The sequence below is a fragment of the Catharus ustulatus genome, chromosome 25 (assembly GCF_009819885.2).
Source record: "Catharus ustulatus isolate bCatUst1 chromosome 25, bCatUst1.pri.v2, whole genome shotgun sequence".
Taxonomy (NCBI): domain Eukaryota; kingdom Metazoa; phylum Chordata; class Aves; order Passeriformes; family Turdidae; genus Catharus; species Catharus ustulatus.
This window is the reverse complement of record NC_046245.1, coordinates 4553465-4570272: the sequence shown is the minus strand read 5'-3', so window position 1 is coordinate 4570272 and position 16808 is coordinate 4553465. Positions and strand designations below refer to the sequence as shown.

General features: G+C 42.6%; 1 protein-coding gene across 6 annotated transcripts; it reads right to left on the bottom strand.

The window, feature by feature from the left end:
• Nucleotides 1–4370: 4370 nt before the first annotated feature.
• TSHB (thyroid stimulating hormone subunit beta) lies at nt 4371–14504 on the bottom strand. Of its 6 annotated transcripts, none has more exons than XM_033080450.2 (5): nt 12588–13898; nt 9612–9795; nt 8242–8313; nt 5354–5516; nt 4371–4675 (listed from the first exon to the last, which is right to left on the bottom strand). In XM_033080450.2, the coding sequence occupies exons 1-5, from the start codon at nt 12658–12660 to the stop codon at nt 4433–4435; spliced, it is 735 nt and encodes a 244-aa protein (XP_032936341.1). In that variant the 5' UTR covers nt 12661–13898; the 3' UTR covers nt 4371–4432. The 6 variants fall into 6 exon arrangements, with proteins under 6 accessions (XP_032936341.1, XP_032936342.1, XP_032936347.1 ...); XM_033080451.2 differs by having other exon boundaries at nt 9612–9786; XM_033080456.2 differs by lacking the exons at nt 8242–8313; nt 9612–9795 and adding an exon at nt 13920–14504 and having other exon boundaries at nt 12588–12640.
• Between the last annotated feature and the right edge of the window lie 2304 nt (nt 14505–16808).

The following is a 16808-nucleotide window of genomic DNA, read 5'->3' as shown; positions in this document are numbered from 1 at the left end:
CAGAGGAAAGCAGCAAAAGATCAGATCCCTCCAGGTGATGTAATTCTGAAAGCACATCACTCATTTTCTTGTTCTCCTGTCAAAGTTTGCTGTAAAGCACAAAGATCTAAGTTGTTGATGCCCTTATTGTGTCTCTAAACATCTTTATTTACATTTCCCTTGTCTAATTTTTCTAAGTAACTGATTTGAGTGGGAGCTTCCTTTGTCACAGGGAAACCTCAGCCAGAGGTTTTTTTTGGTACCTCTGAGATCACACAGCAGCTGATGGAGCTCAGCCCTGTGACATCCCTGCAATGAAGAGTCGTATTTCACTTGTCTTGTACTGATAGTTTTATAACAAAATATGTTTCATGTGTCTTGAAAAAAGAAATGGAGTTGTCTTAAGCCCTCAAATGCTGTATTGTACAGCCTTTGCAGGCTACGGATTAACAGCATCAGATGCTGTTCACAGAAAATGTACATAAATAAAGCTTTTCAATCTTTTTCCTCTCTATTGGTGCTCCAGCCACGAGGTTCTCCAAAACACAAACCACTTACAGGATAATGTGGATGGTACAGCACAAACTTTGATTTTGGACAGAACTGGTGTTTCGGTTCATGCTGCCAAGTCTGTGGCAGAATTACCTCTTGCTTTGAAAGAAAACAAACTTAACTCTGTGGCTGAAATTAGCTTTCACTTCCCTATGTGTGCTCTGAAGTGGCGTTTTATCGGCTTTGTGTCTTGAATTTGAAACAACTTCCTAATAAAAATAACCTGGAATAAACGACTCCCGGAGAGAACTCGATCCGCGCGTCCAGAGCCCCCCAGGCCCTGAGGGCACCGGGGCTGCACCGGGACACCGCGCGGGCTCCAGGGCAACGGAGCAGCCAGAGAGGCAGGCCGGGGCCAGGGCTGGGGACCGGGATCGCGATAGAGACAGGACCAGGATCGCGACAGAGACAGAGACAGGGCCGGGATCGCGATAGAGTCAGGGACAGGAGCGGGACCCGCCGGGATCCGAACCCGCGGCCCCCGAAGCTCCCCTGAGGGACCCGCGTGCTGTGAGGCCCCGCCCACTGTGGGCGGTGCTCGCTCCCCATTGGCCGCTCGCGCTGTGGGCGGGGCGGTGCCGCACTCCCAGAGCGGTTTGGGCGGGAAGGGAGCTCAGAGGAGCTCAAAGCTCGTCCCATGGAGCCAGGGAGCTCCCAGCCCCAATGTCCAACCCGGCCTCGGGCACTGCAGAGATCCAGAGGCAGCCACAGCCAGGGCCTCCTCACCCTCACAGGGAAGAATTTCTGCCTAATATCCAATCTAAACTAACTGTCTGTGTGAAGCCATTCCCCCTTGTCCTGTCTTCCTTGTAGTTTCCCTTCTGGTGATGCCGATATTTCTCTTCAAACAATCCCAATTTCCCAGCAGCGCTGTTCCCTCTGATCATCCCGGTACTCCAGGACTCTCTCCAGCAGCTCCAGCTCCCTCCTGTGTTGTTCCCCAGGGCTGAGGCAGCCCTGCAGGGGGGTCTCACCGAGCGGGACAGAGGGGCAGAGCCCCCCTCACGAACTGCCCAGGCCGCTTCACCCGCGGGGCCCCTCAGCGCCCTCGCCACAGCGCCCCCTGTGGGCCGGGGGTGTCGCTGCAGCCCCGGGGGAGCGGAGCGCGGGCTGCTCCTTCCCTCAGGGAACCGGGGATAGCGCGGGCTCCTTCCGTTTTTCCTTGTCCTTCTTTTCCTTGTCCTTCTTTTCCTTGTCCTTCTCCTCCTTCTCCTCCTTCTCCTCCTTCTTTTCCTCCATTCTCCCCAAGTGAATTTGTTGGGGTTTGTGCTCCTCTGAGCACCGGGATCAGACGCGGCTGCGGCCCCGGCCCCGCTCTGCTCTCCCCAGCGCTGAGACACGGGCTGGGCTGAAGGAGAAGATGTTTGGATTACCTGCAAATCCATCGCTGGTTATGTGGTAATGGTCTTAGGCTGAATGAAAGGTAACAAATTCGGGGGTATAAGGAGTCATCACCCGAGCAGGGATTTATCACTGGGGTCTTAAAGCTGAACATGAAAACTGCTTAAAGGTCAGAGGGACTCAGTCCGGAGGGTGTGGAGACATGTGGTTAAATAGATGTGTTAGCACAACACAAACGTCTCCATTTGGCTTTTTCTGAAGTGTAAAAGAAGGCACATTGTTTATTTTTCTCTCAATGGTTTTGCACAGGCATTAACCATAAAAGCAGGCTTGGTTTTTGTTTGTACTGAAGATGAATCTATCAGGCCATAAAGGACATTGCAGTAACTTTGCAGTGCTGCTGATACTGTAAATAGGCCAAGTACCCTTTTTTTGTTTTGCTAAGTACAAGTGGTGCTTATTAGTAAACAGAATTTTATTTTCCTGTGCTAAATAACATTTTTAACAGTCCAGACACCTTGAGAAAGCTCTGACTGACCTTAAAGGTGACCACTTTGTTTGTTTAGCATTTACCAGATACCATAAGGGCTGCTTTGTTTAATAAATCCCTATTTCCCAAGCTTTTTCTACCATTTCTGTGCTCTTCACCAACTAGAGATCAGCAATTCCTGTTGGAGAGCTTGGGAAACCACAGCTCTACTGTGTGATACACAGAAGGGGCTGGGAATACCAGATTCTCACCACCAGGAAGATTTTTTTTTTTATGTTTGATTTCATATTTGTATTCTGTGAATTCTGGTTCCTTTATTTACTATTTCAAGCAATGTGTGAACGGATTATCTGTAATTTCTTGGGAGCTACAATCTCAGTGGAAAGAAAGCAGTTGTTAGTTTACATTAATTACATGCATTATTTTTCTTTATTCCTGGCTCTGCACCTCTCACCTGTGGCTGTTCAGCACACAGGGTGGGCTCAGCTCTCCTTCTGCTCCCAGGGGGATTGTTGACCTGTGGGGAAAAACGGAATTTTTAAAATTTTGCTTTCTGTTTGATGGCACCACGCTCCCCCTGTGGAGAACAGAGCAGTCAGGTTTGAAGCTGCAGTGATTCCTCAGTGCTCACAGAAACGGGTGTGCTTCAAACTGCATTTCTGCAGGGAAGGGGTGTTTATGCCATTCATGTAGAGACATTAATGTAGAGAAGCATTCCTAATAAACACAGCTCTGGACAACAGCAGGGAGGTCACTGATCTGCAGTGTCTGAACTAATAATACATAGATGGAAAAATACTGCTGCTACTTTGAAGCCTGTAAGTATGTGTCAAAATCTATTTTTAAAGTTCAATACCAAGGGTATGCCTCTTTTTAAACTCTCAGATATATCAAGTGAAATATATCAAGTGAACTCTAAAATAAATCAATTCAAATTCTGAAATATGTCAATATAATGAATCTCTGAGCATCTCTTCACAAAATATCTGGGATTTGTGAGCAAAGGCTGATGCATCCACACAGTCACATCTCCTTCTTCCCCAAAGTAAATTCATGTGGGTTCTCAATACAAACATGCAGCCTTTATGATTCCTTTCTGCCTGTCTTAGAACACCCAGTTACAGTAATTTCACGATTATAAGCCACACATTACAATACAGGGTGTGATAAAAGGTATCTGTTCTGTCACCATCTGTTGAGGGTGGAGCAGTGATCCTGATCTCTGTGGGAGATATTCTGCTAATGGGCCATCCATTGAAACCAGGCAGGGCAGTGTTCTTTATCTTTTCACAACCCATCCTTCCTCCAGCCAGTCATTTTCTGCTCATGGCCACTGAGTCCCACTGTGGCACTGATAAAATTACTGCATCCCATTGGGAGTTGCTCCAGCCAGGGGGAAGAGCCCAACATTTCTTACCAAGATAAAAACAGAGGTTTTGGGACACTAAGGGAGCCCCTTTCTCCACTGGACTCCAGAGGGAAACCGGATTTCTCCACATCACCACTGGAGCTCCGGAGGGAAACTGCACCTTGTACAGGAGCACTGCTCCAACTGAGCCACATCTGTCACTGCAGGAGGATGCAGCCACCATGGAATGGGACTGCTGCCAACACCCTGCCTGACGGGTGTCAGGCTGTACTCTGACTGTGTCAGGGTTTGGGGTTTGTTCTTTGTAGTACTGTATTTCTATTTTAATTTCCCTAGTAAAGAACTGTTATTCCTAATTCCCACATCTTTGCCTGAAAGCCCCTTGATTTGAAAATTATAATAATTAGGAGGGAGGGGGTTTACATTCTCCATTTCAAAGAGAAGCTCCTGCCTTTCTCAGCAGACACCTGTCCTCCAAAACAAAAAAGCAACTTTTCATTCTTTGTCCATATACAAACTGCACTTCGGGTTCGGACCAAATTTTTCGTCAAAATGGTGCAGCTTATAATTGTGAAATTACTGTAACCAAAGCAGCTCTTGATACACCTTCAAAATAAATCTTTGTGCACAGCAGTTTGCAAACCGAATACGAAACACAGTTTTATTTCAGTTCAGGTGTGAGCAGATCACTGCTGAAAGCTTTACAGGTTACAGAGCTTCTGTGGCTTAGTGCAGTAGTTTGTCCTGAGCCTGTCACGGACACAGTCACTGTAGTCAGTGTTGCACTTGCCACACTTGCAGCTCACAGCCACGGGGTAGGAGTAGTAGGGGAGGGTGTGGTGAGGGCAGCCCGGGATCACCGCTGTCCGGTACAGCATCTCCTTGTACGTGCACACGTTCTGGGACAGAGCACTCTTGAGGAGCAGCTTCTTGCCATTGCTGTCCTACAAAGAGAAGAGAAATGTGTTGTTTCACTGAAGCACACGTGTGTCAGAAACACAGAAACACTCTGTGAGGTGCAGAGACCAAAACTCATACCTGAGCCCAGCTCTGGTACTGCTGAGTTCAGAGCTCTAATTGTGACTGGGCTCCCTCCCCACACAGACACGTTCCCCTTGTTTTTGTTGTTTAATTAACCCACATGGCTCAGAGTGTTCCCTGTGCTTTGTGATCTCTCCTGGCTCCTTGCTGCCCATGCTGCAACTCAAAATGCTGTGTTGAACACTGAAGTTTTTGCAGTGGTGTGGCTGCTGCAGAGCTGTCCCACAGCCAGCTGAGATAGCAGCAGTGGGAGCAGAAATTACCTAAATTATTTACATTTATGAAGAATGACCCAGTATAATCTGCCCCTCAGCTGTTCCCTCCTGCCCACAGAGGCTCTGCAGTGGCAGAGGCAGTCAGGTCTCTGGTGTGCCACTGGTATTATCAACTCCATAGTTCCAAGAGTTCTTGGCATTTTTCATCCACACCTTTGCAAAAACTAACTTGAAAATGTGGTGACGATGCAGTTTTTCTGCCTGTGATAAACTCTATTACATTTACATCATTTGCACATTATTTTCTGGGAGAACAGAGCCTTGCTTTGCAGTGGAAGCTGTTACAGAAACATTTGTAACTCGTACCCGAGTCATGCAGAATCCAGCGCAGATGGTGGTGTTGATGGCCAGGCAATAGGCACATTCCCTTTTCTCCACGTGGATTGTGTACTCAGAAGGAGCACAGAGCGATGCTGTTTGTCCAAAAATCAGGCCAAGGAGGAGAGACATCACAAAGAAGGGACTCATGCTGGATGGGGAAGAGCAAACAAACAGAGCAAACCACAGGTAAAATGCGATGTGCCTTCCAGCCCTGTCCTCAGCATTCGACAGGAACAGCCAGGACAGTCACAGACCTGGAGTAATCTGAACGTTTCTAGCTACAGCCTGACAATTTCTTTCCAATCTCAGTCCTTATTGAAATAATACTGACCATTAAACAGCGAACAAGGGCAAAGAGGCCATTAACAACACAGAACAAATTACTTTCCCCCCACTTAAGCATAGTGCATGGAACTTCTCACTAACAAGTGATAAAATCCAGACACAGAACAAGTTAGAGGAGCTGAAAGATTTGTAAGTGTGACACATAAGAGAACATGAGCTCTAGAATTAAGCAGAGATATTAAAATAATCTCACTGCTTTAAAACAATTTTCTAAAGAAAGCATCTTATAAAATGTTAAAGAGACAAAAAGACAAGGCTGAGCATATCAGGCGTAAAACGGGATTTTTCAATTTCAAGTGGCTTAGAGGCATAATGAGATGGGAACACAGCCAGGAATTAAATAATAGATTCAAGCAAATTACAATAAAGAACATCAGCAAAGAGTTCAACCCAATGAATCCTGCTTTATCTGTCTGTTGTGCTCACCTCATTTCTCAGACTTGCAGGGGAATCCTGAGAACAAAGCCTTGATTAGCTCCAACACAATTTCAGGAACTACTCTAGAGCCTCTAAATGATAAACTTTAAATGATGGTGTCTACCAACATCTGGACATCACCCTCTAGTCTCTCCCAGCTGCCAGTTTCCCACAGCAAAGCCATCCATTACAGAGGCTGCTTTACCCTGTAGCTGCAACAACACCAGTCTGGAAAGACCAACCTGTTGTCAGCAGAATTCTTCTCCATTACAGGAACCTGATTCTGCCTTGAGCTGGGAAAGGCAGTGACCCAGCACAAGATCTGTGTGTGCTTTATACTCTCCAAGCTAATTCCAGGCTGATCTTACTGTTTATATAATTGTATCTCAAATGCTGCTTTCTTATCACAAAGTTCATCTATTGAAAATTCATACTGAACCACAAAGCAAATGTGACAGGAACAAACGTGTCCATAATATCCTAACCTGGAAACTGGAGCTGGAAATCTAATTATATTAACAGTCATTCTCTCCTCAGTCTTTTAAACTAACCAGTGCTTTAAAAAAGTTGTTATTATTAATTCAATTGCTCCATAGGACAGCAGGACCATGGCAGGAAGGCTGCCATGGCTATGAAGCCCTCCAGAATCACAGATGATGAGTTTGACACCTCTGTTTTGCTAAGGTTTAACAAGGTCTGGTTCATTCTGTTTGCTCCTTACCAGGCACAGCTGGGACATGCTGGCACAGGGTGCCCAGGGGAGCTGTGGCTGCCCCAGCCCTGGAAGTGTTCCAGGGATAGCGAAGGTGTCCAGCCCATGGTAGGGGGTGGGATGAGCTTTTAGGCTCCTTCCAACCCAAACCATTCTGGGCTTCTCTTAAGTCAGTGCAGTGCCCATGAAGCAACAAATCTGAAATGAAACCACTGCTGTGCTGCTCAGGCTCAGCCTGGCTTATCTGTTCAAGCAAAACACGCTCAGAAATTGGCTGGCCTGGAACCTACTCAGCCAATATTGAAGCAACAAGCAATTCACTCAATACTGATAGGGAAAAGACTTTCAAAACCACTCCTTGCAGCACAGTAAGAAACAAAATATTGCATCAATACCAATGAAACAGTATTCCCAGATGGGAGAAAACACTCACATTTGGGGGAGAGGGAGAAGAGGTTGATAAAGCCATTACTCTGTCAGCCCCTCCCTGAGCTCCCTGCCTGCAGCTCTGGGAACACGTGCCCTTCCAGGCAATCACCTAACTCCCACTTGGAATCTGATCTGATGGATGTCTTATGCAGGTCAACCATATTCCTGATTTACACAGCCATGAGAAACATGGAAAACATGAGTTTGAGGTGGTAAATGTGGTCACTGAGCTGCTGGAGGAGTGATCCAGTTGATCCCAATTGGTGTTCAGCTAATTCCTGAACAACAGTGTCTCCTTTTCCTGTTGTTCCACACTGCTGCACACAGGTCTGTGTCCTGGGCTAAGTTTTCAAGCAATTTTTGGATAACATTATAAAGGTTTTGTTCTATTAAGACTAGCCAAATGCTTTCATGGTGTCTTTAATTCTGAGTTAATTTCTACCATATAATTTCTCAGGAATTAAATATAGTTTAATTATATTTAAACCTCTTTCTGGCTTAGGGACGTGAGCAGAGTATTAATTGTACCCTTTGTAACATCTGTCCTTCTCACTTAGCAACAGGAGTGTAACACTCACTTTGCTACTACTCCAATATGTTCTTTAGCTCTGTATTTTTCTGATATATTTGGAATACAAACACTCAGGGTGTCTCAGTGTACATTACACAACCCACACATAGATAATGTAAATGTGTCTATAACACTGTACCTACACACAATCTACATAAATGTGTATGGGCTTGGTTGTTTGAAGCTTCAACCACAGAAAAGAATGTTTGTTCTTGGGAAATAGAGAGAGTATTTCAAAGGACACAAAGAACCTGAAAGGAAAAGAACACAATTCCTAAAACTAAAATCTGGAGAGGACAAAAGACACTCAAAGTAAGAATTAAAAAACAGCATTCTTAAAGCAAAAATATCACATGTGGCTCTTGCATGCACAGCTGATTATTTCCTCTAAAGACTCACAGCTTTGGGCAGTTGGAGCTGGATTTGTGCACCCTGGAGACCACCACAGGCAGGTTCAGTGTCTGAGCACCCCTGTAAGAACACAGGCAGAGAACAGGTCAGAGTGTGAGGACATGTACTCTTTGCTGCCTCAAAGTGCTAATTTCTCTGAGGAAGTTGGGTATAAAGTGAGGGGTGGGGAGGGAGGGGAGATTAGGGTAAAAAAAAAGGTTTAAGAATTTGCTTTTACAAGATGTAGGAAAATGTCTGCAAACATCAGGAGCAAATTGTAACAAGGCTTGACAGTCATATGAAGATGAAAAAGAAAGTGCAACAGTAAAAACTATAGCAACAAAAAATAGAGGAAAACCAGCAACAATAACTGTTAGAGGTGACAAAATGCAGAAAACTTGTACAGGAAGCTGAAGAGTAGGAAATAAACTTTTGCCAGGCCAGAGGCCAATAATAAAGTCAGGGAACATTACAAGATGAAGACAAGCTGTTGATGCAGAGTCAGTGCAAAGGCTTCAGCAAGTACTTGTGCTTTTGAAAACATAGTGACTGAACAACCACACACAGATTTGCAACAAAAATGATTAAATAAATCATATAAGGAATAAAGATTTAAACTCAACATGATTAAGTAGCTAATGCTAATTTCAACAAGTCTGGAATACTGAGAAAATTTCAAAACATTAAAAGTCAGTGCTAATACTGTGTCAATATTTAAGGAGAGAGTGTTGACCCAGGTAACTCTCCACCAGTCAGGTAAAATAACAGAAAATTGATACAGGATTTGAGCAATAGAAAACTAATGGATGAAAACGGAATTACTGATGTTACATAAAACAGGTCATGCCACACAAACCCAGTTTCATTGCAGTGATTACACATTTGGTAGTTAAGGCAATTGCACAGATGTAATGTGTTTGGTTCCATCTGGGCAGAGCCCCCCTGTCAGGAAGGTTTAGAGCTGTCAGGAAGAGCTCAGTGTGGGGTTACTGAACACTGGAAATTATCCACCACTGCAGCAGTTCAATCTCAGTGTGCCTTTATTCACTGCAATGTTTGCACCCAGCCTCTGAACACACTGCAGTGCACTGGAGAAATATCTGACCAGGTATTAAGGATGAAAATTCATTTATCTGGTAAGGCAATAAATTACTCTAAGTGGGCTTAGGACCAATGGGACTGCTGCTTATCAGCTCAGCCCCATGCTGATATGGTCACAGAACCTCTTGGCTGCTGCCTTTCCCTTGCTGGCACGTTATCCTGCCCACCAAAAGGGTGATAGTCACACATCTTCAGTAATTTACAGAAACTATCAAGCTGGTAAAAAACCTCCTGGATTGTCTTTATGGCTGTGACCATGGAGCTCATTCATTACTGACCTCTCTGATGGGAGTGAGATCCCAAGGAGCAGCAAGACAAAACACTGTGGCAGGACAATGGAGTCCAGTGTCACAATTTGTAAGTGCCTGAGGCTTCTTCCATACAGTTTCCTAAAATCCATCATCCACAGTCTGATGCTTATGGATCTGTTTCTTTGGTTGCCCTCCTGCTGACCTGCAGAGACTCAGTGATAAAAATTTTCAATGTGCTTTCATAGCCCAGCTTTGCAGCCCTGTTCTGGAACAGCCAGTTACACTGTTAATTATTTATCTTTAACCTTTCTGTTAACCAAACCAATCCATTCCCTGATATCAGTAATTTTACTCTTTCATTAAGTGAATGATGGTGTGCTGATGTTCTACAGGAAGTGCTCCAAGTGATATCTGTAAATAGAATTTAGGAATTATAAAAACCTTGGGTTCATTCCCCAGGAGTCTCTGTAATGGGCTACAGAAACTCAGTGCATGTCAGAAGCTCCTATGTAACAGTAATTGAATAGGATTCTCTGCCACTGACCAATGCCTAAAATAAAAGGAGAAACAATGAGAAGTTATCAGACATTATTCCTCCTCACTCTGCCACAGGCAGTGGTACAACACAAAGAAAACTTTGTGATCTCATGAGCAGGTTGCTTACAGAGCAGGGCCACTCTTATTTCCACTAAATATGCAGCTGTAGATAGTAAAGTAAAAAGATGTCCACACTTGCAAACAACCAATAATTGGAAGCTCTGCTGATGAAAAACAGACAAAACCAATCAGATTCTGAAAGATGAGTATTCTGGTAGAGGAATTATTTCCAACTCCATCCAGTTGCAGCCCTCCACTGATAAAAGGAAATCAGATCCTGATATGCTGCCATAGAAACAAGTGTTTTTGCCAGGTTTTGCATTTAAACAGCCTGTGGCTGCTGAATTTTCAAAGCTAATCTGCCTATTGCAGTGTCTGTAACAGCCCAAAACACAGCTCTCATCTCTGAAATTTATAGATACAGTCTGCTCTTCTCTTTCTTTCCTAGGATTAGCTTCAGCATTTCTTATCAACTGCAGATTAAAACAGCAAATCTCTTTGTTGCATATCATATGCCAGCAATCTCCATTTATGGTCTGAAAATACTCCATAATCCTATGTGCTGTTTGGCTCATAGAGCCCTTTGGATTTGGTTTCATTTCTTTAGAAAGTGCTAGATATTTCTCTTAGTCTGAGATACACAATCACAGTGCTGATGGCAAAGCTAAACAAAAAACAAACAACAAACCAAACACAGCCCAGAGCCTCCTGCAGTACTGTCAAGGATGAACAGCACCAAGGCAGCATGATAATAATGCTAAAGGTAAAACTCTGCCCAGGTGTGGCAGCCTAGCTGCCAGGTGAATGCCTCCCAGAAGGGAAGCTGCTCTCAGATTCCAACTAGAAGTTAAAATGGCTGTGAGGAAGGAAAAGGGAAGGCTGGTTTTCCTCAGGAACTCTTCCTCTCCAAGATTCTCCTGGTAGAAGCAAGGCACATTGCATTCACTCCTGGGTGAGTCCTAGCAGTGAGATTACTGCAGATTTGTTCTTATTTTCCACATTCTGTTTTGCACACAGCTTTATACAACAGAAAATTGTAAACACTGCTGGGAAATTATTTTGGTGGTGTGGGGTGGCAATTACATGTCCCTGGGACTGCCTGTACTAGAGTTGTAAATTCTTCTCCTTCAGCTAAGATACAACATGTGAGTTTTCTCAAGTTGTTAAAATCAGCTTGAGGGTGGAAATACCTGTAATACTGCATAAATTTTGTCACCATTCTAGAATTGCATTCATGACAGAGCAGGTCCCAGCCCACACTGTCTCTGTGCTGTGCATTTAACACCAAGGAGAACAGACCCAAGACAGGAGCTCCCTTTGGGCTCCCTTGCTGGGGAAAGGCCTCACTTCACACAGGGCTGCCACAAAGGCTGAGACTCCAGCTCAATCTCTCACTATTATCCAGTACAGAATTTAATTCTAAGTACTGAGTGATAACAGGGATTGGAATATTCATTTTAAAAGTTCAGCTTTTTAAAAAAGTTCAGTAAACCCCCCAAAACTGTGTACTAATAAAGTAAAAAGCTGAAAAATTTGAAATTTCCTGTGCTCAATAAAACCACGATGGACAAATGATACCAACCTGTCATTTAAATATTTTATGAGAGCACCAAGGGAAGCATTAGAATAGAAGAGGTAAATGCTCTGTATTTGTCATTTCAGAACAGAATTTTCAATTCATCATTATATTCATATTTAAGAAAAATAGGATATTTACTAAAAAATGCTACTAAGACATAATATTACATATATTTATAGATTTTAACAAAGATCAAATGTACTTGCACTATATTCTATAAATATCTTTAGTATAAATTGCTTTAAATATTGAAAATCAGGTTCTGAAAAGTAATTTTTTTCAGTGGAACCTGTCTGTAAGTGTGCAAAACTCAAGTAATGTCTTTTCCTCTTGTAATCTTCAAAAGTTCTCACTGGTTGACTTGTCCTAAAAACTACCCTGCCTGTCCTGCTCTCACATCATTTGTCTGTTCCAGGCAAAAATAGGGCCTGCAATGCCCCAAATTTCTGCTGCTGATTAGTAACAGAGTAAAATTATCATGATCCTGTTTTCTACACCCCTACAAACAATTCCATTTTACTTTTTCATTCTATTACATCAGCAAACTGATTTTGTGAGTCCTGCAACTGAGCCTTGATGTCTCCTATAAAATCATCTTTTTCATCACTCTTTATGGTCAGAGCTAAAATCTAACAGAATGAGAATAATATGATAACGAAGGAAAAAGGACAGAATCTACTTTCATCTGCCCCTGTGTCTGATAAACTGACATTCAAGTTAAATAAGGTGGTTGGTCCTTGCCAAATAATGATCAAGTCCTGGGAAAGTTCTCCAGAACCAAAACACAAATTCCAACAGAATTAAAAGCAGAATAAAAGAGCATTTACATTTGCTGGACTTCTCTGTGAAGTGACTACAGGTTTCCTTGAAGTCTTGAAGTCTAAAAGAGAGAAAAAACATAATATGTGTCACAGGAATGCACAAACTTTGTGGGCCTGAGGATTAACAATGCAATGACCTTTACAATTTAACAGTTAAACATATCTGTTCACACCAACCCAGTTCTCAGAACAGAAAATGCTCCACAAAAAAATATTTGTTTGTATTACTTACTCTTCCAAGAGATCTCTCTTTTCACACATGTCATCTTCCAGTTTTAAACTGAGGTTTTCATTTTCAAACGAATTCCAAAGGTAACAAACAGGAAACCACGTCATTATTGAAAAATATATCAGAAATACACTTTTGTTTTTTAAATCTCACATGGAAAAGTAATTTTGTTTATCAGAAGGCAGAAGTGTGTTTTATCTAGAATTCCAGGCTGAGTCATCTTTTGCAGGGAAGGCAGAACAATAAACAACAATTTCCCAGTGACTGGACACTTGCAGGTTCTTCATCCACACATTCACACAGGACAGGTGCACCCCCCTGCTCAGAATAATCATTTTCTCAATGCAAAAATCAACATGCAACATTCTTTAATATTTAATTGTATTAGTGATATTGTCATGCTAAATCAAGAAGCATTTTCCCTTCACCTATTCAATGCATTTTGTACAATATTGTAGATTGTATCTTGAATGGTTTTATGCTGTGCTTCAATAACCTTTCTATTTTCTTGCACTTTCTGGTTTAGTTCTGATTCCACAGTTTCCACTGCTTGATCTTTTCAGTCTTTTTGTCCAGTTTTGAGTACAATTCATTCATTGTTTCTATACTCTGTTAAAATGAGTTCCACAATTTAATCCCAAATGCTATTTAATTATGTTATAAATACCTATTTATCTCTTAGAAACACCACAGGAGTGATTTTTTTTTTTTCCCCACAGAGAGTGATACAAGCTTATGTACATGATTAGGAACCAGAGTTTAAATCTTTGTGCACCCACTGTGTCTTCATTCCCAGAGATTGCAGGACAAGGAGGAGACAAAAAAGAATGAAAAATCCCCCAGCCATCAGCAGAGAGATGGATTCAAAGACAGGGATAAGTGGTTTAAAGACAGGGATAAGTGGTTCAGAATTTAAGAGGGAAGTCTCACAGATATGGATGTATAACAGAAAGATTTTTGAATGTAGAATTTGAAGAAGGAATAGAAGTGATAGTAAGTTTTGATATAAAAGAAAAGAATTGCTGAGCTAGTTTTACTAGGTAATTAGAAGGCAAAGAACAAGTGAGTTGAAAAGGGTTTTTATGACTTTGAACAAAAAATAAACCTACCTCAAACAAAAGCTATTTTTACCTTGCAAAAGGATTTTCACAAAAAAACAAAAATGCCATGTTGCAAGTAGAGAAAAGATCTCAAAATTTTCCACTGCAAGAAAACTGAAAAACAACTTCTAGCTTAAAATGTAACACATTAACTTTTTGTGATTGGAAAATAGTAACATAAATATGGTAATGTAACAGTAAAGGTATTGATTGGTTGTCATGTTTAAAATGCTCTGTAATAAACAGTATATAATACATTGAAACTAAAACTCAAAAGGCTTCAGATGAAACCACAACTGTGGCTAAAAAGGCTGTGAGCTAAACTCCTGTAAGCTCTCACAACCCATGAATTATTGTATCATTTAAACACAATAAACAACATTTTAAAAGCCACCCAAAACCCCCATCCCTCATTTCAGCTCTTACAGTCTCCCAACACTCCCCTTGCCCTGGCTGCACCCCAGCACTGCTGCAGTCCGCACTGCACTTCAGGAGCTGCCAGGGCTAAAAGAAGTTTAGTCCTCAGGGATTTGAAAATCAGCAGGAGATTGGCAAGAAATAAGTTCCATTTTGTGGCAGCAAACAGCAGTTTGTATCTGGGAAACACAGAAGCTACTGAAAAAAATGAGCTTTGCTGGGTTGTACTGAAGCAGAAAAATGTTGGTGAAGACAATGTGAGAAGAATTAAATTCTTGAAGAAACCACTCCACTAAATTCATTTATAGATAACACAAAGCCAGACATTGCAATTGAGACAATCTATTTAGTCTTTCCAAGGAATATTTTTGCTTCATTCCTTCTACCTTTCAACAGACTGTTCAGAACCAGTTTCCCAAAGATATTTAAGTGCCTAAATCTTATTCTGATTAAAACTTACAGACTTCCCAGGCACTTTAAAAGAAAAACAAACAAACCTCCCACCCCCAAACAAAACAAAAATGAAAAACAAAACCCTCCTCACTCTCCCAAAAAAAACCCCAAAAACCCCCAACTAACAAACTTGGAATCAACTTAATTTTTAAAGATTTGCCTGTAAGCAAAGAGTTCCCTGAATCACAAATATCTCCTCTAAGTGATTCAGCTGTAAACAGGAAACAGAGAATTATTATTCCCCTTTGCCTTCTTATTTAGCCTTGAAATATCCACTGAATAATGCTTCAGGATCTGTTTGTGAACAACTTAAGAGGCCCTAAGAATTTAGATAAGCAGAGTTGATGCATAGCTGACTTCTTCATCTGCTTCAGAGCAAAGATCTACTTGCTGTGAAATCATACCTGAACTATGAAGTGATTCTGATCAACATCTTTTTAAAAAACAGGGAAACTGTATTCAACATTTACATTAGACTACTCATGAATTGTAAAACTCGACAATATTAAAAAATATTAGAGAATATGCAAGGCAAAATTTATTTTAGTTTTATGTGAATCAGTGATTTTGCCACAGTACAGGGACTGAATGGCAAATTAAAATCAATACCTGTGCATTTGTTAAACCCCTGCACAAACTTAACAGTTAGTGTCCTATGGGTAGATTTTTAAAGAAGGATAAAATTATAAAATCCAGAAGGAAAAAAAAAGTTACAGCTAATGTGAAAATATGATTTTTAATTAACAAATCAACGGCCTGCAATTTTCAAAATTAACAAAATTGGTAATGGCTTTGGAACTCACTTGCTTTGTACTTCACAGTGGCTTTTCAAACCCCTGGTGTTTTGTAGTTTGCTGTACAGGCTGTGGCAGTGGAAGGTTTTGATGAGAACTCATCAGCTGCTGCCTGTCTGTGCACAGGTTCATGATAAAAGATTCAGGAAGCAAAATTATTTCTTTAAAGTCCAGTAGTTGATATTTATTTTTTTCTTTACTCCCACATCTGATCATGTTTTAGTATGAAAATGCCATTTTAAAGGGTTTTCAAGTCACAAAAAGTAGGATAAATAGTGTAATTGATCTCCTGACAGAATATCACATTTTACTCTAAACATATTCTGTAAGGAACCTCAACATGAAACAATAATTTGTTTAATTTGCACAACTCAGTGTGGTGACAGAAGGTTTTCACTGCAGATTTGGTCTGGTGTAAGCATCCAAGTGGAGCACTGCTCACTGCTCACTGCTGGATCACCCACATCAAACATGGATTTATCATTGGTGACGTGCAGTTACAACACGGAGCAGATGATTGAGAAAATAATTTCTGTCAGTCTTCATAGAGAATAACAGCAGAAGCCTTTGAAATTAAAATCAAAGATGTTCCTCCAGCACCGATCCTGGCAGTCTGCAGAGAAATGAGTTCAGCAAATTTCACACAGGCACAAAACCATGGAATGGGCTTGGTTGGGAGGGATCTTGATTCTCATCTAGAGCCACCCCCTGCCATGGGCAGGGACACGTTCCACTATCCCAGCTTGCTCCAAGTCTGCTCCAGCCTGGCCTTGGACACTTCCTGGGCCCGGGCGGGATGTGTGTGCTCGGGTCAGGACTCTGCCCGGGGGCTCCTGGCAGTGTCCCAGTGTCCGTGCCGGTGTTCCCCTGCCCGTTCCAGCGCAGCCCGGGGTGGTTGGTAGCACCATGGACCTGGTACAGTCTGGGGCAGCCGGTGGCACAATGGACCTGGCACAGCCCGGGGCAGCCAGTGGCACCATGGACGGTGGCACCATGGACCTGGTATAGCTCGGGGGCGGCTGGTGGCACCACTGACCCGGCACAGCCTGAGCACCACTGACCTGGTACAGCCCGGGGCAGCCGGTGGCACCATGGACAGTGGCACCATGGACCTGGTATAGCTCAGGGGCGGCTGGTGGCACCATTGACCATGCACAGCCTGAGCACCACTGACCTGGTACAGCCCGGGGTGGCCGGTGGCACCATGGCACCATGGACGGTATCACCATGGATG

Bases quoted from the DNA above. Each gene is read 5' to 3' on its own strand.
- TSHB (XM_033080450.2), bottom strand. From the start codon at position 12,660: ATGTTTTTTCTCTCTTTTAGACTTCAAGACTTCAAGGAAACCTGTAGT. The intron at 9,796-12,587 runs GTAAATGCTCTT...TTTATCACTGAG, and splicing joins CACAGAGAAGTCCAGCAAAT to TCTCTGCAGGTCAGCAGGAG. The intron at 8,314-9,611 runs GTCAGTAATGAA...GTGTTCTTACAG, and splicing joins ATCTCACTCCCATCAGAGAG to GGGTGCTCAGACACTGAACC.